General features: G+C 32.0%; 1 protein-coding gene across 1 annotated transcript in view; it reads right to left on the reverse strand.

Moving 5' to 3' along the window:
• Cow (Proteoglycan Cow) overlaps positions 1 to 23,087 on the reverse strand; it is a 143,345-nt gene that overhangs the window by 54,622 nt on the left and 65,636 nt on the right. The window contains exons 2-3 of the mRNA XM_011065677.2: positions 13,619 to 13,676; positions 846 to 948 (exon numbers count right to left, since the gene is read on the reverse strand). Coding sequence (XP_011063979.2) covers positions 846 to 948; positions 13,619 to 13,676 — 161 coding nt within the window. The remainder of the gene's footprint in view (positions 1 to 845; positions 949 to 13,618; positions 13,677 to 23,087) is intronic.

The raw sequence follows: 23,087 nt of genomic DNA on the forward strand, positions 1-23,087 counted from the left end.
GTGCCAAGTAAAAATCGAAGATTTAGATAGACTTCAGTTTAACGTAAGGTAACGATGCGATAAATACATAAGCTTAGAAATCCTGGACAATATATGGGACATTGAATACACTATTAGCAATATATTCAAATGTAGTGTACAATAATTTTCATAGCAACAGAGTGTTAAATTTATCTTTGTTAAATTGTAACGTGTTACACATCCTTACTAAAATATTTGCTTTCACAATAAATACAACATTATATAAAAAAATATTTCTGATATATAAAAATTAAATCAATAATAATTCCTTAACCTTGATGATCTGTTCAAATTCACTACACGATTATGTCATTTGGGTTATTCATTTGGGGCACAATTAAAAAGTTCTAAAAAGAAAAGAAAAAAATTTTCATAAAAAAGATTTTATAGTAACTAAGTCATCAAATACTAGAAAAAAAATGTTAATAAAAAATTAATAAAAAATTAATAAAAAATAAATTACAATTTGAGTCAGATTAGCAGGATTAAATAATCCTCTGAAATGCATACCTTGTGTTTGTATAATACAATGTTAATTCTTTGCATTCATTTTCATTAGGAATTTTCAAGAATTTTATATCATTAGGAATTTTCAAGAATTGTCTTCTTTACTTCCAAGCGATATTATACATTAAAATTTTTATCCTTAATCATTATATGTATATATAATATTTATTTTTTCGTGCAAAAATATTAATAGTTAATTAAATTCAAGTTCTCAATAAAGAATACTCAACAACGTTAATTTAACTTAACATAAGGATATTTTATCTTAAAATATCCTTCCATTCAAAACTATGAGAATACTCGAATTCGATATTTACCCTGATTTGTGAAGCTCTTTCTTCGAAACGCAAACGGCCGTAAACGTGTCCTCTAAAAGGCAAAGTTCCTTCTTCTTGCAGTTGAGTGGACGACAAAGCTCGCCTGAAACAAACAAAAATCGACTTTATATTCTGACATTATGAATAAAAGTACATTTTATCTTCTATCATTGATTATTTTATAGAAATAAAACAGAATCAGATTTACATACTAGAGATTTACATCCGACATCTACACATATAAAATGTTTTATATAGCAATTATTTGAAAATTTAGAGAGACAATATAAGCTTCTCTCATTTTTATTATCCTCTATGTTGCGCCAATCTAACAGTAAATCTTAATAAGCTATAAAATTAAAATTTAAAAACGCTGAGCTAAGAAGTGAACCTATTTTAACGTGCTGACAGAAGTAATCGTTTCGTGATAGAATCCATGTTTTATCTGATCTTAATTTTGTAGGACAATTCTTTCTCTTCAAAACGTAAGATCTCTTTTATTTTATTTTCATTCGTCACTCTTTTTTTAAGCTTTTATTATTCATGAAGAACCGACTGACTGAACAATGCAAATGGTTAAATAAATTTAACGCTTGAATAATCTTTTAAGATCTTGCATTGTTTATTTTTTATGATATTCTTTCAGTATCTTCAAATATATTTTATTTTTTCTATAGATAATTTTTGAACAACTTTATCTTTTAACAATATTCAAACTAAAATAATTAAAATAATTCCTCTTGCATTTAAGTTTTTGCAAAATCAATCACTATCTATTCAAAAGTTATATCGATGATTGTTGACCATCTTGCGGTGATAAACTAAGAATGTTTTAGATATTTCAAAGAAAAAAGAATAAATAAGAATCGACGCGTCACTATTCATTCTTTTCAAATCAAACGAACGCAATAATAATTCGTTATTGCAGTTATTTGACAATAAAGGAAGGCCATAATAATTATGAAATCGACCAATATCGCTGCTTAATCGGACAAATTTTCTGCGAACCGAAATAATATGCGTGAACCCACCGTGGATTATATCGGACATTCGCCATGCACGCCCTGAGCATTTCCATTCGTCTGGAAATCGCCGACAAGCGATATTGGTTCGAGGGAACACATTTCTATATATCTACTGTGCCCAACCACCGAATCGGATTTCCCTTTTCTCCATTAACCGGCCCGGAACCAAGTACATCGTCGATGTCTTCTCTTGCTGTCCTCACAATCAATAAAATGGTACCCCAATTCAACCTGCAGCTTTTTAACGTATGGCGATCGAAAAACGAGTACGCTAACATAGAATCACAGCTTGCGGGATCTTGTATACTACACTTGATAATGTATTCTCTATCTTGAAGAGATTTAACGTCCTTTTAAGAAAGTATTACATATCCTAATAATTTTATTCACACAAACTTTTTGTCGCAGGCTTGAATAAACTTTGAATATATTTATGTAACTATAATATCAAATATATATTATTATTTAATCACTTCATATTTCTAAAATTTTTGTATTCATTTCAAATTCAAATAGTCGGACTAGTCGTGTTGTAATAAATTCACAACTATGTGATATTTACAATAAACATAATTATTTCTTAATTGTAAATTATTTCAAGCTGGACAGACAAAGTAAAATTAGTCAACATTAGAAATTATTAAAATTATATTAAAATAAAATAATAAAAATGCTCTGCTTATGCAATTACGTAATTATTTCTTATTTAGATTTAAACATTTAGACATTTTTATACGCATATTATTTGCGGATGCATAAGAAAATCATTACAATTTAGAAAATGCGCAATAATGGAAATAAGAAGTGAATGAGCATTTGACGACAAGAACGAGTTTTCGCGTTAAACATAAAACTGGCTAATGTCCAACCAAAGTTGCAAACTTTTTTGTACTGCACTATAATACAATATTGTAAAGAATTGTAGAGAGAGAATTTCATGAAAGAGAGTGACATTGTAATGAGTTTGTGAAAACCAAGTATGTAACATATATTATATTGTAAATTCTGACGTTTAAATTAACTATTTTGCAAGAAGTATAATTTTTTTTTTAAATAAAGAATAATAAACTCTATATTTACGTAAATTATATTTTTAGTTAAAAATAATATTTTTTAAAAATTTAATTAATTTATTAGTAACAAATTAGTATATCAAGTATAATAATTAATTAACATATGATATATGCCATAGTGAAATTTTGGTAGAAATATGATAATTGTAATTTAGGTGAGGCACTGGATAGAATAGTTTCATTATCATTATTGCTAAAATAATCGCGCGATTCAAACTAACCACTATATGCGCATGCATGGTTATCTAATGGAAATAACTCTTTGGCACAATCAGTTTACTCACTTTGCTTTTATGTAATTAATTATAAGTTCATTTGCAAGCTTATTATTATATAACTTATGTATATTATTACAGTACAGTGACGTAAACAACATAAATCAATATTATTGCATACAAACTCATTAAAGTTCGTTTGTAATATTCACTTCCGTGCACAATTATCAACATCTAGAAAGATCACTCATAATCTTCAAAAATTTATTTAAAAATTATTTATTGTTCTCAGATGTAAAATATACTATATGATAAATATTTTTATAAAATTGAAAATTTGATTATCTTTTATTTTAAGAAGATATCACGCTCCAAATTATATTTTAAAAAATTGATGTACATAATTTATATAAAAATATTGGAAAATATAAACCGCATATAGTAAATATAGTCATAAAAATTCAAGTTCAATACTTTATAGGATAGGCATCTAGGAATACTAGCGTGCCAATGTCGCGTAAAATCGTTCAATGTTCCTTCTCACCGATCTAGCATGCGGCATCTGTGGTATAAAACAACCTGCACGCCGAGAGAGAAGGCGGTTTTCCCTTTAGTGAGTAGATAAAAGGGAAGCCCCATTCCGCATGTTACAGATTTCAAAATATCCAATTAAAAGTTTCTCTCATGACGCGAAGCTTATCTCCCGACGCGATAGAAGTAATATCGCACACAAATAAAAGATTCCGTCGGGTCGGAATTAAAGTCGACCGTACATGAATTAAGAAGACCTGGACTGTCTCTTGACGGCTTAATTTCGTGGGATTTCATGAAAAGAGTAAAGGTTTTCTGTGCGTGTATAGGTATGTGTATATATATTATATATATATATATATATATATATATAAAACTATGTATGTATAGGATATATAAAACCCATCACATTTCTATTCGTCGCATATAACTGAAAACTTTCTCGCAGGTCGAGGAAGATACCATGTCTTTTGCAGTCACGTTCCTCAAACACTTTGGAACAAGCGATCCGCGATAAGACTCGCTACAAAAATGCATCTGCGAATTAAATTGACAAGAAAAAGAACGGTTACAAACGATCATATATAGCAAGCTTTCTTCATTGCATTGCTATAAGAAACCGAATGAACATCGATGTAAATCGTGCTTGTTGGCACTCAATGAAGCAAGCTGTTCACTCGTATTTGTTCACGCTCGTTTGATTAGACTAAATCCAACTTCTTGGCAAAAATAGTATGTAATATTTAACCTTTCGTCTGTAATGTAAGATTTTTGGCACAAGTAAAATTTCACTGTTTAAAATTTCTTCAAAGTGAAGGAGGACATAGTTCGATTCCTCCTCCTGAAATATCTTGTTAAAAAATTATTCAGTAACGTAATAGATATTAAAAAATAATCCTGAATTTTTCTACATTTTTTGAATGCCTGAAAAATTAAAAAAAAAGCAGATTGCAAACAGAATAAAGGGATAAAAATATGCAGGCGCAAGAATAATAAAAGAAATTTGCTTAAAACGTTGAGTAAATGTTTTACTGAGCTTTAAAACATTTATTGTATTATGAAATAGAAATTTAAGCATTGAATTGACTATGAAACGTTTACGAATGAAGTGTTTACTTGATGTTTAACGATATAATCTCAAACATTATAGTTTTCTAAAGTATTTATAAAATATTATCATCATGCAGAAGAAATCTCACTAAGTGTTTGCAATGTGCTTTTAAACAGTATGATATCAATAAAAATCTTCATACATAGTGTAATCATTCACAAAATTCTCATAAACAGATATAAATACAATCTCTCACTGTCTCTCAAAAATGTCGCCAGGGTTTAGGATTATCGCGATCCCGTCTAACAGACTGAATGTTACGCATCGCAATCCTCTCACGTGAGAAAAACACGCTGTCGAGAAACGCGACTCGGTAGCATTTTCACGCGAGATTCCAAGCCGAGAAGCGGATACACGTCACACTCGAAGAGGCATTCGACAAGAGAATCAGACATAGGAAAATGTTCAGTATAAGCATTTGCTGGCCGTATTCGGGCGGTTCTTCTGAGCTGGATCGAACCAATCCGCCGAGCGTAACTCTGGATTTCGCAGCAGTAAAGTCGAGAGTTTCGTAGCGAGCGGCTTTTTAGCCGGCTGAGGAAAATATTTAAGGTACTCCGAAATGGAGCGATGGCTGTATCTTCTGCTAAAAGATTGCGCGGTTACAAAGATTTCTTGAATTCGCAAGCGTAAATTTTGACGTTTACCATAAATTTTTACATTACGTTACTAAAATTGAAAATTATTGCAAAAGAGGATATAACCGTAAATCTTGAAAAAAAAAAAATTAAAAAACGTAGTCGCGTAAAATTCAGAGAATATGAATATCATATTTAAAATAGCAAATATATTTTGTGTACTATGTAAAGCAAAATTTCAGCAAAATCTGCCGAGCCGCAATTTTATTGAAATGTAAATCTTTTCAATTATATGTAATATGCATACGTATAAAATAAAAAAAAATCGTGCATATATTTAACGATCAATTATTAAATTATGAAATATTCTACAAGTATATATTAGATTTCCAGTAACATGCCTGAATGTTAGCCGTGTAATTAGGTACGTTGAAAAAGTGCTCGCAAAAATATTTAAAAAGTTTTATTGAAGAAAAGTTAAACAATGCCCAACATTATTTTTTCTGTCAATGCAAACTGATAGATGTTTTATTTCATAAAAAAGGATACCTTCAAGTGTCTTTGAAAGAAGATTGAAATCAGAAACATCTTTTCTTACACTACATTTCCCATATACATTAAAAAATGTAATAAAAAGCAAGATAAAAAGTCACAAAAGCGAAATTCTATTAAAAAACAGAATCATCGTGAGACATAAAAGAATTCACATAAATGAAAATAGTAAAGTTTTAGTAGTAAAGGCGTTAAGGAGGTAACACGATCTCACATTGTCCTCTGTTTGTTATGCTCGACAAAATGATAAAGTTCTCAAATAGTTAGAAAAAGTTGTCTGGCAAAAGAAAATACGGGATAACCGAGAATCGTCTCAAGTAACAGACACGACGGTTTCACGTGTAACAGAAGTTGTGTAGAATTGGAGACGTTGTTCGTTTCCTAGGCTACTGTTGATTACACGGTAAAGCGAGAAAGTGGGCAGAGTGTAAAGAGGAAAAAGAGCAAGATCTCCTCGACGGTAGTATGATGAACGTCAGGTGGTACGAGAACGGAATATATTATAATTGTAGAAAGGACCGGATCTCAAGACTCTTTGACTCGCTCGCTCGCTCGACGAGCGCGCTAATTTACTCGGAGTTATTCCCTCTGGTCACCGCTGCGGTGTGGTCCATTTTTGTTTCAAAAGTTCATAAAAGATGGTTGGAAATCCACTTTGCTGTGGCGGCCAGCATTGTCGCGTTAGCGGTTAACTTTTGCTATTACCGTATCGTAATCGCTGATACAGTTAATTCGGCTATGCCGAGGAAGAAAGAAGAAACGAAGGAGTTCTTTGCGTCTCCAATTCTTCGTTTACCTTCTTCCTTAGATGAATAACCAGAGTCTCCTAAATTACCTTGAGACCGCCGCGGGAGTTCTTTCTATGCCTCGAGCACGATTTACGAGGACGTTCGACGGTCGTCGTGGGGAAAGAGGGAAACAGAGGGAGGGAAGGAGGAGAGAAAGAGAGAGACGACTGATCCTCTCACCATCCATTACTGGCACCGTCGCCACGAGGGATCCACGGATACCATAAATCGCGTATCTATCGTACGGTGCCGAGGGTGGCGGCGCCCGCGACTCGGCGATATTACTACGTGAATTATACGGCGTACATTACAATACGATTGCGATTACGCGACACAATGCTCTCGGAACTAGCGGCGACGATGGCACGGACAGATCGAATCGGACATCTCGGCCTGGGATCGATCGATCGATGGCACTCGCGTATTTCGGGAACGGAGTATAATGATCGGCTAACGCTAATAGCATTGGCGGCTCAATAGCGTGGAGGACAACGAAACGGCTACACGATAACGGCCGTACGACGCGTCGCGACGCGATAATACCGCAGGTTGCTCGCATTTGGCGCACCGTGGCGGATGCAATCGCGCGTGCGATGTCCTGAGACACATCGGGGTAGAAACACCCCCATCGGCGTCGTCGATGGCACGCGTGCGAACGCGAATTTGCATGCGCTCCGATGACTGTGTTCTGGGCGACAATGATACATGCATATCATCGCACGACGATTAAAGCGGCGCGACGCGTGCCGCGATGGGGAAATTGATTCGTCGCGCGCTGATGTTGCAGCAACTCGCTCGGAATTTCGTAATAAGCGTACCTCGTAAATCCCCCGAGGGCCTCTCAAAAGAAACGCCTGGAACGGCAGACGAGCGTTTTTGTAAATTTCCCCTTAACGACGCGACATTATAATTGCGCCCTTCGTAGGCACACTTCAACGAGTAAGCCTCTTTTGCGATACTAATTACTTAATTCATGTCAACGTGTGCCACTGAAAATTTGGTAATAACTTATAACCAAATATTGAGCATAATAATTTCGATCGAACGTTCGGTTAATGTAGAAATAATTTTACTTTTCTAAATATTGAGTAATTATTACCAATCGATTGATTACATTATTGTATTTAATAGTACATAATAAATTGTATTTAGAAAAATAAGATTATTTTCAGTTATATTATTTTAGTTATACATTAATCAAAAGTTGGAATGAAATTATTTATTAAATAATGCCCGCATCGATTTTTCTTAATAATAATACTCATGTACCTATTGTCGAAACTCCACAATTGTCTTTCTAGAAATTATTCATTCGAAAGCAATCCTTCATTTTTTTAAGCTCAACATTTGCTAGCTGTTACCAGATTTTTTCCAGTGGTTTACACGATGTCAATACGATTCTTCACGAGAGAAATACGTTGCTTTTTATGTTGCGTTAAAAAAAGAAATAAAGGATTGCTCTAGAGCAAGCAATCTGGATATACAACTGTAGTGGATTCGATAGTATTCGACAGTACATGAGTTTGTGTTAAGATAAATTGATTCAGGCATTATCCGATAACTATTCTATACCCTTCCTTCGCTCTATGATACACATTATCAGATAATAATTAGGTGTTTGCGGTACACGCATTATCGTGTAAGATCGTTATTATTACAGTCAAGTCCAATTACATGCAATCGCATGTTAAAACACCAATTTGTACCTGCCTTCGCACGATCATCATGAACAGCCATTTCATCGAGCTCACATTATAAACACATAATTAAGACGTATAAATAACGCATAATCACGTGTAGCGCCGCTTGATATAATTTATCGCAATTTGTACATGGCAAAGCCAAACTGTTTCTTTTTTCCTCTTGTAGAATAATTTCACTATCGTTTCTATCGCAAGACTTAAAATAATTTAAAATTCATTTCCATACACTTAACATTAAATATTAAAGAATAGAATAATGTCCTGTTTTAAAAGTTTTCTTAATGAAAACTTCAATATAAATTTATTAACAAACTTGTTATTTGAAATTAAAATTAAACATTCTATGAAGATTACAAATATGTTTTATACATGAATGTAATCTTTTCAATTTTATTATTCAATCTTTAATTTCAAAAGATACACAAAAAACTTTTGTGGATTCATGATTGAAATTATTCTTTTAAAAAAGCTAAGCCAATGTAGTAATTTATTCATTAAAAAATGTTATAAATACTCACTAATTATTAATTCGTAATTTTTATATGTCACTTGGATTATCTAAAATTTTAAAGGAATTTTGTGTCATTAATATTATAATATAACACAAACATTGTATAATAATTTTTCAACATTAAATTTATTGTGCAGCAAATTGATAACAAATAGTACATATTATGATACAAAAACATCGCCTATACGAAATTCCGGAGAATGACGTCTCGATAACAAAAGAAAATTGTGCTATTCTTAAAGAAAACGATCACGTGTTGCCGATGGAACATCGATCAACTCTTAAGAATTAAAGATGCAACGTGTACTACCTGCTTCGTCGCCCGAAGGAAAACGGCGATCAACTCGGATAACATCACAAAATCGAGCGTGAGAGAGGATTCCGTGGAAAGGGGTATTAAATACGTGACCCGACTCGTTTTATCCTTTCCGTCGTTCAGCTTCCGCCGAACCTTAAACTATTTCACGTTAAGAGGTGTGAAATGAAACCTATCGTCGTTACTACGACCTTCATAGCACGACTTTACTTGAGAATTTGCTATAACGCACGTGTGCTAGTATAGTCCGGAGAAAGAAAATTGGAAGAAATGGAGGTGCACATCAAGTTTAAGGTATCCTCATCATCGTGCTATTAAACGGCTATAACTCTTGAAAATTTCCTCACCCAATCGCCAACGTTCGCATAAAAAATTATTAAGAAGCGATGACTTTACTCGAAGCGTCGATGGTGTAAATATCATCACTGTCATCGAAACTGCCTCGTAACTACTTATTTTACTTTCTTCTTTCTAAGGATCTTTTTTCACACGGCGAATTTGGCGAACTCTATAGTACTAAAATATGCATGTAAAGGTACACAAAATCTTTAAGACGAATGACCCGAAAATTATTTTTTATGAAATAAAAATCATTGCTAAATAACATCCTATGACAAACGCTTTATCATACATGCGTGCACTTTGATCGGATAACTCTAGGAATTTTTATTTTTATTTTTAATATCTAACTGTCGAAATAATGGCATTCTGCCAAATACTATTGGCGGTTGATGATTTTTATTGTTGGACTTTCATATAGACTTTAAACATGCGACATATTTCTATCATTGTTCTGTACCGTTGTGTTCTACTATTAAGCGCTTTGATTGTACTTTTTCATTGTACTGCAATGCTCTCTAATTAATTTGTAAATCTTTTGGCTTTACACTGAAGAGGACCCAAATTGGGGTCGAAACGTTTGTCATTTTGTCATTTATTATTATTTAATTATATAATTATTACACACTATTACATTACTCTGTGTCAAGTTACATTGGCTTATATAATATTTTATTATTTCTTGATATCTTTAAAGCCTTAATATCTTGCACATTGTATTTTATAAAATAACTTTGATTTTATATGCCTTCAAATTTAAAATAAATATATTTTTCGAAGCAAATATATTTTCAACAACATGGTTTGCAATCTTGTTAGATCATCATGATTAGATTGCAGGATAACATTCATGTTTTGGCATTCATACAATATTCGCCCATTATTAATTATGATAAACAGAATTATTCACTTGATTATGACAAGCATTGGTGATTGTATCGATAGTTTCACGTCATGTTGTGCATAGCATGTACTTTATATATTGTATAGTATAATATCAATTATAATTATGTACATATTAATAAATATGCATAATGCAACATTTACACGAACTCTAAACGAATTTTTAAATAAAGAAATATGCAAAATTAATTTACAGAGAGCTCATCGTATAATATACTATTACTTAAAAGTTTAAAGCATTTAAACTTATTTATATAATATAATTTTCATAAAACATAATTCTTTACAGACATAATTATTTTGAAAATATTATTTAAATATTATTTTTATTTAAACGGACATTACTGAAATAAAATATCTGATTAAAATAAAATGAATTTTCACACATTGAAAAAAAAATTAACATTTACAATGTTAATAAATCAAGTTGATTAAACCTTCTTTCAAAATTATTTAGAGATGCTCCAAATTTTTGAGCAGTAGTGTATGTCGCTTCATCCAACGCTTCTTTTCAGAAAAAAAAGCTATAAAGTTCCTAATAAGCATTGAGATGAATTTTGATAATTGAGTGTAAATAAATATAAGATATCTAATTATATGTTTCCTTTATAAAATTAATCAATAACTATATCAAAATTCTGAAACTGAAATGCTAGCTTCACTGATTGTGAAAACTTTATAACGGATCAATTTGGATTGATTAGAGATAATTATAATTAAAAACATGCAAGTAGGAATATGTATAATTGCCTGGTGCAAATTATGAAACATATACAAGGGAATTAAAAAGAATAACGTTTATGAATTAAAAAGAATTACAAGCGTCCGAGTGATACATGATGAGCGTCACAACCGATTTAAAAAGAGTTGAAGGAAAAAGAAAAATAAAAGGAAAATGTAAAGAAATATTGTAGCAAAAACTGGAATAAACTGCATCCAACTGCGTGCATCCTCTATACATTTAGCCTCCATTTTTCTCGGTATATATCTGCATTACAATAGGATTATATTTTTTATTAATAAATTCGTCCTGCTATTCCTACTAACAGCGCACCATATAATGTTTTCTATACACAAATCTTTAACGGAATGATTTCAACAATGTTTTAAACGACGGCACTATTTAAACTGGAAACGTTTAAAAAGACGACATGTAAATACCATCTTTTTTACTATTGGCATTAAATCCGTTCGGCGCAATTCTCTTTCATTTACTCATCAATAGATTTCAATGTCTGTATGTAAATTACTGTTATTCGCGATTTTGAATTCGTGAACGTCATCTAATTTGATTATTTTCTATTACAACTTTTTCAAACTACAATCTATGTATTCACTTTTTTAAAGTATATTTAATGTTAATAAATAGAAAATAAAAAAATTCTCAATTATTATTTTCCATCACAATTTCGTATGTAAATATTATAATAACACATTTAATGCATATCTAGAACAAATAATATTCTTGAAACATTAAACTGAATAATTCTACCTTGAAATTCTATGCAATATTTATAAAAAAAAAATGGAATAAATAATATCTATTCATGTACATCGTTCGCATTGCGTGATATTCTTATCGGGAATGTTCACGTCATTTTCACGACCGTCTGTCGTTCTGGCTTTTACTTGAGATTTTCACGATATATTCGACTGCGCGCAACGTGCGTTCATGAAGTATATATATTTGGAATTTTCTGGGGAATTTAGCGGCAACGCTCGTGATAAATATCACATTTCGCCGAGTGAACCAGCCAACGGGCGCGGGCGAAGAGATTCCATTCAAATTCATACCGGTCGTACGTACATCCGGCTTTACGATCCTCTCAACGCGAAAAGTTCGTGAGCGTGCATCAACCGGTGGGGATGAAAAATCGTGAAGCATTCGAAAGGCGGGCGATGACATCCCACCCGATAATTCGTACTCGAGGGAATACATACCGCGTGAAATTCATTTGACACGCTATAACACAATTCGATCGATGAATCAGCGACAATGCCAATTATCCATGCGTACATCGCACGATACGATGAACATAGCCCGTTAAATGTTTCACTTACCCGTCACACACGATTGAAATAGACAAAACGAAATCTGATCAGCAAAACTTTCGTATCGAATATACCAGAAGAATTTGTTAAAAAGAAGAATTACGCCTAATTTTTGATTATCCATATTTTGATATTTTTAAAAAAGTCTCAACTCTTTCGTATCTCTGGCTTTCCCAGAAGAAATGTGTTTATTTATATGGGGAAGGTTTTATAAGTTTTTGGGGGTGCTGATTTCAAATTAAAAAGAAATTATCAACATTTAATTTAAAAATGATGGATTCAAAATGATGGCCGTGGAAAGTTGAAATATCGTATATTTAACATATGACTGTGTGTTAAAGTTCTTTCCTGATTACTAATTACGAATCAAAAGTTAAATTTAAAATGACTATGAAAAACTGATATCGACAATATATTTAAAATATATGATGTGAGCTTGAATGTTTTTTTCTGAATACAAATTGTAAATCGAATGTAAAAATTTTCAATCAATATAACACATCTCAAAGAGCTATTACAAACACAGGGCTCTCAGTTTTCAGACGAGCAACATAAATAGTACGAATGATGGAAGAAAATGGCCTAATGAGAGAGGATTACGGTGACAAGACAAATTGTCGGTAAAATTTATATACATAACTATATTTGATTGAAAATAGTACATTTCAAAGTGTGCGATTCTTTTTACATAAAGCTTGAATCTTTTTTTTTAAAACAAAGTAGAATAGAAATCGATAAGAGTATTTGTTTAAAAATTATAACTTTTTTTGTAAGTGGAACATATATATCCTAGAGATACGAAAGGATGAAATTATTTTATATAAAATATCACGTAAATGGTTTAAAAATATTTGCTCTTATTATTAGTCTACTACTAAATAACTATAATTATTAAATAACATGAAAATAAGATAAGAAGCTTATTTCTAGCTATAAAAAAATAATTTAAAAATTCTGCAAATTACCTAGTAATTAAAGACGTCCATTAAAATCTAAAAATATTTATATAAGCTTTTAAAAATTATAAAGCATGCATTCAAGACTCAAGCAGATATTTTCGACAGCATATCACTTACTATTCGGGTCGTGTATCCAACGTTTCTTGTCTCCAACTTTCATTATGCGAGGATCATCCTGAAAATAAGAAAATTGACTTGTTAGGAAAGATCAATTTTATTCACTTTATACGGCGAAACCTTATTTTGGTATATAATGGGGCATATAAGCATATAGACTCGTTATACAGATTCGTTGAAGGCCATTATTTTCACATCGTCACGGAATCAAGGGTAAGTGGCGTTTTGCGCCAAAATGCAGTTCGATTGATTCGGTAGGAAAGCTGTCGGTACGTATACGTCGTAAGCACGTGAACGGAGAATATGACGAACGATCGCTCGTCACGTGCACGAAATTCAGGGTTGCCTGGTAAAATAAGAACGCGTAATCTGTATTCTCGAAGTTCAGGCCGAGGTCAAAGATAAAAAGAGAACGGGGTTCGAAGGGGCACGTTGGGACTAGAAGGACGAAAACGAGCTTGCGGAGAGAGCTCGCGTGATAGTTCACGTGCCAGTTTGCAATACATACATATACAAAATTCGCAGATAATATCTAAAATACCAATGGGAAAATACATGAAATGTAGGTTGCTGACCACATTTTAAACACCGATCGTAAATTACTGAGGTTACATAAAATGACGCAGTCAAATTATAAGAAAAATACATCCATTGAAATATTGAACGCTTCAATTTTGTAAATTTATGATATTTATTGACCGATATCGGCACTGTAAATCGATTGTAGCATCATCAGATGCATCGAATTAATGAAGACGCAGAATAAATAAATAAACATATGTAATTGTATATGTATATAAAATTTAAATATTTATATAAAACATATGTATATAAACAATTTACATACATTTATATACATACACAAATTTATAAGAGAAACTCATATATCTCATAAGATATATAAAATTATATACGAGTATCTTGTGTGTTAATTAGTTATATATATGTTTTATCCTAAAATTTAAATTTTAAATTGTTTAAAAAAACTTTTATAATTTTTTTAAACAAAATATATATGAGATCGAAATAAAAAAGTACAAGTTACATCGTAATTGTACTCGGCACTGTTAGATATCAAAAGAGCAATGGTGCAACTCAATCTCTTGAGTTAAATAATAACATTTTGTTGTTTCACTCAATAACATTTTGTTAATTTTAACTTCCATATGTGTCAAAGTATAAATCAATCCATTTCTGTAGTTAGTTTCAAACTAAACAATGTCTGTATTAACGTATGCATTTAATAAATAATAACTAAATTTTCATCAAATTTAATATATTTTCTTGAGTTAAGTTGTTTAACTTCATTGTTTTAGTTAAATTAAGAATATATATTGAATAAGAACAATGGTAACTTATAGAAACAGTTAAAAATAACTCTTGGTATTCGTAATTTCACATATAAATTTAACAGATTATAATAAATTCTGTAGTTCTGTTATTTGATACAACACATATTTTATTTTAATAAATTTCTTTTCATTATTATTCATGATATTAATTTATGCATTAATTAACATGCATTTTATAATTTTTCATCATTCTTTTTTTTTAATTTAGCTTTCTTATTATTTTTGCATGGCAAACCGTCCAGCGAAACACTGAAATATGTAGTAACTTTATATTTTTATGCTGTTATTATTAGATATAAAAAATTATAATATACTTCTCTCTAAGAAACATTTTTCTATTTATATTTTTTATATGTGTCGACAAAAGACTGAGCATAAGAATAGCACACAGAAAATATATTATGCATTACATAAATATCCATTTTGATTTATACTAATTGGTTTCTTTTAATCCTTTAGGGAGGCAGGTTAATTTTTTTGAATACATGTTACATATAATACGTACAGTGAGTGTGAAAAGTATTCGTACAGAGAAAATATTTTTTAAAAATTTATTTTTAAAAAGTAAATATTATCCAGCGAGAAATGAGTTATCGAATTGATGTCGAATCAATATCGATATGATGATTTTAACATCAATTTGACGTCGATCGGCATTTAATTGACGATCATTTCTTGCTAGATAATTAACAATTTATTCATAAAGAATAAAATAGACTGTATGTTTTTTAAAATTATGTCTCCCAAAAAAATATATATTAATTATAAAAAATATATCATTTGAAAAATAAGCGAAAATTTAAAAAATTCTATTGTTTGAATGCTCAAAAAGTATTCGTCCAATCGAGAAATTTAGCTTCTAAAATCAGGAATGCATGTGAAGCTCGTTTATTTATGTTAAAACAGAATATATTCATTGTATAAAATTGCTAATTAATGTTTATTTTTTACGAATAAAACTTTTTTTATAAAAAATTTCCTTGTACGAATACTTTTTGCTCTCACTGTATGTATGCATGCAATCTCTCTCTCTCTTTCTCTCTTTCTCTCTTTCTCTCTCTCTCTCTCTCTCTCTCTCTCTCTCTCCAATGTAATTTGTATATTTTATAATAAACAAATGAAAAAATGTACGCGGTTTAAAATCGCTGCCTTTGAAGGACTGGGAGGTAATTTTCAAAATAAATTTTCGACGAAACAAACTTTTTTTACACGCATAACAAAGATAAATTATAAAAGTTCGAGTCGAACGGATCAAAAGAAAATTGCGCATAGGTGCAAAATAGATCGGGCGCAATCACAAAATATTGCTGCTTTTCTCTAATTGTACGACGTCTATTCTGCGGAATTACCGGAGTGGAGCCGTTACAGGAAGTGCGGCGAGCCGCGCTTCGCGAAAATAAATGGCACGTATAACACGCGCCGAACGTTACCCCGAACAAATGGCCGCTGTAAACAGCTGTACGGTTCGCGCGAGGCGTTGGCGACGAGAAATGAAAATACAAAGCGCGGCGACGCGTTATTTCGCAGCCAGTGCAAAAATGATCGCGCGAGATAGGAGAGCCTTCCGCTGGACGACGAGAGGGAAGGAGGGAGGTGAAGAGTCCGGTAAAAAAAGTCCTGCAAAAATAAAAACCGGCGCGGCGTTGTTATGAAATTACGAGTTCTATGAAAAATAAGATTGAGTATCGGGCGGTACTCTCGTTATGTCGCGTTTTACGGTTGCAATGGGGCGAGAGAGCGAAATTAATGATGTTTCATGATAATTAAAAAATAACGTTAAAAATTTGCGTTCAACAGAGAAAATTAATCAGTTAACGCTTAGTGAAAGAATTAAAGGACCAATCATATTAAAGAATCACTAAGTGCTATTGACTAGTTTCTCTGCTGAACGCAATCATTGATAGGAACGATGGTTGTCACCGACGACCGCAATGAATAGAGAAAGACGTGGAAGAATTATGTCCGATTTGGAGAAAATCGGACACCAATGTAATTTTTCTGAATTTTCAGCGGCTGTCGAGAAGCCGGTGCGAAGAATCGAGATACGTTTCTCTCAGTCGACGAACGTACGACCTAACGCCCTACTTTATCCCTGCGGACCACATCTGACAAATAGTCCACTGCTTTAGGAAGCTGTCGTCTGGTCCCTTCATTGCGCTGTTTTATTGGATCTGACGCGAAATGTTTAACAGAGTGAAATGTGTTAAAAATCGCGATTCAGCGCAATTCACACAATTTCGTCGACAATCGCCTTCATTTTATTTAAATCGTCGAATCTTTATTGTTTTATATTAATTTATATTTGCTTTTAGTAATTAATTATTAAATTATAGCATGAAAATATATAATTTTAATTATATATTATATATAATCTTTTTTTTATTATATTCTAATTTATAATCACAAAGAATCACTGTGATTATAAATTAGATAATTTATCTATCTTAGTTACAAGTAAAAAATATAAAATTATTCAAAAAGAAAAGAGAAAATTGTATATATTAAAATAAATTACTTATTATAGTAATATTAATATTATAATAATATTAACTTAGAGGTGATCACAAATTACTTATTTCAAGTTCTCTACAAGTAATACAGATATTAATTTTGTTACATTATGTTATACTCCTAAAAATTATTCCCATTTTAATTTATGTTTTTTTCATTGTGTTATTTTTCTTTAGAAAATATTGAAATTCAACTTATATCTTTCTTCATTTTTTTAAACTTCATTTTTCTTGATTGAAGGCTGATGTATTTCACACATGTAGAACACAATCTTTGGGTCACGAATTTCAAAAAATTTCGACTTATGTCACTTTTTTACGAAAATGCGATATTATGTGTATATTCAATATTGAATGGTAATGAATATTACATTAAAATCAATCTAATTGTAAGATATACAATCCCGTTCCAACATGAAAACTTTTCTTTGTCATTGTTTTCGAAAAAAAATGCGAATTACGTAATTTTTACGTCATATTTTAATCTTATAATAAATAACAAATTTATTTTATTCTAACTACGTTAATTTGTTAACAGAATATCATCTAGTCTCACAAATACTTTATTATCTAATTTGAGGTACAATAAAAGGATATTTACTAGATAGAGAATCTACCTAGTAAATAAAACATACACCAGGCCGGTTGCGTGGAAACCGGGTGAATTTGCCGACAAATAGGAAAACTGCGGCGAATTCCGGCTTTTACCGTTGTTAAATTTATCGAGTTGCCGGATAAAACTGAAAAACGGGCGGAAAATGCCGAAAAAAGAGTGCGAGAAAGAGGTGCGACCCGAAAAGTCGCCTTACCGCGGACTAGTCGCGCAGAAAATAGAACTCATACTCACCGTGGGAGAGAATATCGTTGTCGTAAACAGTTTTATAACGCGTTAAAAGTTTATTGACCCTCGTCTCAAAGGATGTCGCCGTAAAAACCGCGATCGTTTCTACGAACGAAACCCTTAGAGAAGATTTATCCATTTGGAGAAAATAAAAAAGATCGCGCGCATTGCACGTGTCATATCAGCCTCCATATACAAGTACATGCCTCTATGTACTTGTACATGCCTCGTACACTATTCATTACAAATATTTATTTATTTATTTAAACAATACGTATGATTAATCGCACTATTTATGAGTCCAATATATCCAGTTTATATTTCTATCTAGTGAAATACACATGTATCGATACACGCCACCTTGCCCGTAATTTTCGCTATTTGTGTATCTAATAAATTGCTGTAGTAAATACACCGTGGGATACAACCTACATATTTATTCTAGAAATGCGACGGGCTTTAACGAACTGTTTTTATACGGGTTGCACCACACTGAATGAGACAGAGATAAATACGCAATGTTGCAACGAGCGAAAAGATTAATGCTATAAAATAACGAGAAATACAAACTATTATTTTTTTCCAATTATAAACACAACACACAAACATGAAGCTTCTCTTAAACTTCTTATAACGTATGAATATGTTATTAACGTCGAATCTCATAGGCATGCATAAAATTTGTAAAACCTCGGTACCACTTATGCGTCCATCGGACACCATCAGAGACCTCCACTCTTTGCAGGTAATACTATATTACCTCGCGTTGCGCGCGATAAACGTTACCGCGATGAGCGTAGATACGATACGCGAGCGAAATAAATGTCCGACTCGTATCTAGCTTGCCAAGTGCAACGAGGCTGGCTGCATCAGCTTCCCGCGCACCACGTTCATTAACAAAATGTAGGCGTCTACTGACATTCGCATCTCTCTCTCACACGGGCGGAACCGGCAACCGCATACATCTGCGCGAATGCATAACTACTCGCTTTGTAATTCTGTTACTCTCCAACCGGAATAATTCGCCACTTTTCCTTGCACATGGCTACATATGAATTATTAGCGGCTACCGAAACGGCCTTTGAAGTTTGCGAGGTTGCTCTTGGACAGCAGCAGCTTAAACCGTGAGACGAATAAAATTTAATCAATTCCAACCAAACGAACTTTTCACCTCGGTATCATTGTCTCGAGTTCCAGCTAAATCACGATATACATCGTATAGACGTACATATTTTATACAATTATGTAAAATTGAAGACCTGCCTTTGCCTGCCTAACTCATTCGAAGCTACGCCACACGGTGAGCTATCAGTTTCCGCCAGAAAATTGCCAATAGCACCGCAATCAATCGCAGAACGATTGTGTACAGCCCACGGCGCATTTGATTGTTCCGGACCAACTAGACATTAATAAATCGCATTTATCGTCTGGCACATATTGTCGTGTAACATTAAATAATATTCTATATAAACCACGTTAAAAACAAAAACTGGATGATATGTAATTTAATAAATCAACAAAAAAAGTGTTAGTATGTATATAATTTTAGAAACCTTTTAGTTAATAATTTTAAAAAAGAAAAGTGAAGAATAAATGATTGGAAACAGAAAATCAATATATCACTCCTTAAATATATTAATTAATATTTAAACATTGTTTTTGTCTTCGTAAACACAAAATAAATGCTATGTTTGTAATTAATTGTGTTGACTATAATTTATTAGGTGTTGGAATTAATTCGTAGCGTTTTTAATGAAAGAATGTTATTTATTTCACATGAGCATTAAAAAATACATTAATGAAAGTACTTCCCATCACTTGTAAAACGCTACGAATTAATTCCAACACCTAATATCATTATCAAATTTTGCATTATCAAATCATTCCACGTAGAGTAAATTGCACAATTAATTTATAGTTGCATTTATTGTTACATTCTACACTTTAAAAAATTCAGGACAGAAATTTATTTATAATTTCATATACCATGTATTTCAATGTATGTATGTGTGCATTTTAGAATATTTCATATATATATGCATAATTCTGACATTTGAAACTTTTTGCTATGCAACACATAAAATTATAAATAGAATTCTATTCTGACGTAAATTATAAATTGTCTAAAGTGAGTTTCAGATTTTAAACATAGGTACAACAAAATTAAATTAATAAATATGTGATACGTCTCAGACCAAAGCAAATAATAAAAATTGCATCAAGTTTCTGTGGTATATGAAGAATAGTGTCCCATCTCATACTGCCTCCAAGGCACACAATTATGTATTTTACTCTATTTTATTTATCTGCGCTTTGTGTTTGTATAAAGAATAAGATAAATAGAAACTGTTTATCGATCGGTCGTGTACTATTCGTCGACATTGCGGACTCGATTCGCTCAATCGGTGAGTTAATCTATTTTAAAAATACTGACTCGCGCAAAAGAAGTTGGACGAACTTTTCCATTCCGGCCGAATGAATAATTTGGTTTTTTCCTTCATGCGCCGTGTATATATCGTTTGGTTCGGACCCCGAGAAACGCAAAAGCACTACAATGAGAAAAAGAGAACACTGACGTTCATGAAACTTTAGTAATTAACCGCTCTTATACTCAGTCTTTCTTCTTCCTTTGTTGTTGAACTTGTTGTGCACAAAAATTCAATAATCTTTACAGTCTTTGTTTCTAAAGTAATCACTAAAGCACATTTAATTTGAATCTTAAGTATCTCTATTGAAAAGACTTAAAAAAAAGATTATGATAACTGCGACAAACTCATGTAGCTAAATTAATGAATTTATACAATTGTACACTTTCAATGATTCAAATATGAAAATTATATTCACAAAGACCTAAGTATTAAATTATTACCCTAAAAACCTGTTATCATACGTAAGTTTGATATACAAGGGGATGAGATCGCTGAGCGCTATAAACCGTTTAATTTAAGTGATTAGCAGAGGTCAGTTTAATAACAAAGAACGTGATGAGTGATTTCAATTTTTAAGCAGTTATATATATGTATATATATATATATATATATATATATATATATATAATTATTATTATTGATAAATACACATCACATTTAAGATCTTTTTTCATGCTTCTTACTTTGTCAAATCTCGTGCTTCTGTCTCTTTCACTGCAGTCAAATATTACAATTCTTTACCTTCTAATGTATTATCTTTCTCTTCTCTTTTCTCTTTTCGTTTCGCTGGTTCTTAGTATATTTTATTTCATTTTTCGTAAATCTATTGTGTTTGTCCTTAATTAATAATATTTGTTCATACTTTGAATTTTTTTGGTTAGGCCTTGTATTAACCGTATCGCTGTCGTCTCAATTGCTAGTACTTGTTTTATTATTATTATCTAGTAATTTTATACATCACTTAAATTAATTTATAAGTACATGCAATAAAGTTATTATTATGTATCTGTAAGTTATTACTTTTATAATGAGTAATTATTGCGATCAATGTACTGAATATGGACTAATAGATCTCTCAAACATTTATGATCATAATATATGTATTGTATATATAAGCAAATTTGAATATAATTTTCACAAAAAACCTTGCATAGAGAGAAAGAGAGAGAGAGAGAGAGAGAGAAGCTCGTATGCTCCTTGTTTATTTGATATTATTTTTTTTATTCAAATATTTGATTTTCTATTTATAAATATAATTATAACAATAAATACATATAATTTCAAGAATTTCATTGAATTTGATAATGTACTTATTCTTTCTTTCTTTTTAAGTTAATCATTAAGTTATTTATGGTTATACATAACGTTGAGATTACAAATATTTTATCATTAAACATGAAATGTATTAAAACTTTGTATTACATTAATTAAAATTGTCTTATTTAAAATTTACGTATCAATAGCAATACTGTATGTCACCGAATATCGATAGCGCTCTAAAAGCATTATCGTTATAATAAATTCTAACAATGTAATTATGTTGCTAACATTAATCAGATATCGCTTTCTGATTTGAAATATGAGTTTCTGAATTACGCTATATAGGTATCTTATAAGTATTACTAACTATTCTGATCACGTTTTCACAATCGCACGATGTCGACGTGATAATTTTCAATAAAGCGCTCGTATTATTAGCGGACACGAAGCTTCACACGAGTTTGCCTTACAAGCTGATTGCTCCCGCGAGATAGAAGAAAATCGTTCCTCGTGCCACGCCCATTATCAGTTTCTTTCGATCGGGTGAGCGCGGAAACGCGAATCTCGCTTTCCCATCGCGGCTCGCGTGAATTGCAAAAAGGATGGCAGGGATTTAGGTTAATCGGCTGCGGGTCCTCGACTGCAACGGCCCTTGAGGGCTTTGAAACGCAGCCAAGAGCACGAAATCGCTCATTCGCTCGCTTGCAATCGCGCGGACGCTACGTACGACCGCGTGGTCGCGGAAATTTCTCTATCCGATTAACGTGACAACCACTTAAGACTTTTCAAAGGTTGCGCGAGTTTATTCGCACTGCCAAGCGCGACGCGAATCTGCTCGGTTCGTTTCGTTGCGCCGCGTCGCGCTGCGCTGCGCTACCGGGAACCTCGTGGAATTATACGAATCCATAAATATTACTTCTGCGATATCCCAAAATGCAAATTTCGATAACGGGGATGTTAAAAAATCAGCCGAAGCGAAGAAGAAATCGTCCAGAAAAAAATTCCATTCGGATGTTATGGAAAGATAGCTTAACAGCTCGAATGATTTGTTTCCGCGAAAAGCAATTATTGCGGCAC

This window comes from Acromyrmex echinatior, chromosome 3 (assembly GCF_024713525.1).
Source record: "Acromyrmex echinatior isolate Ae372 chromosome 3, ASM2471352v2, whole genome shotgun sequence".
Lineage (NCBI taxonomy): Eukaryota > Metazoa > Arthropoda > Insecta > Hymenoptera > Formicidae > Acromyrmex > Acromyrmex echinatior.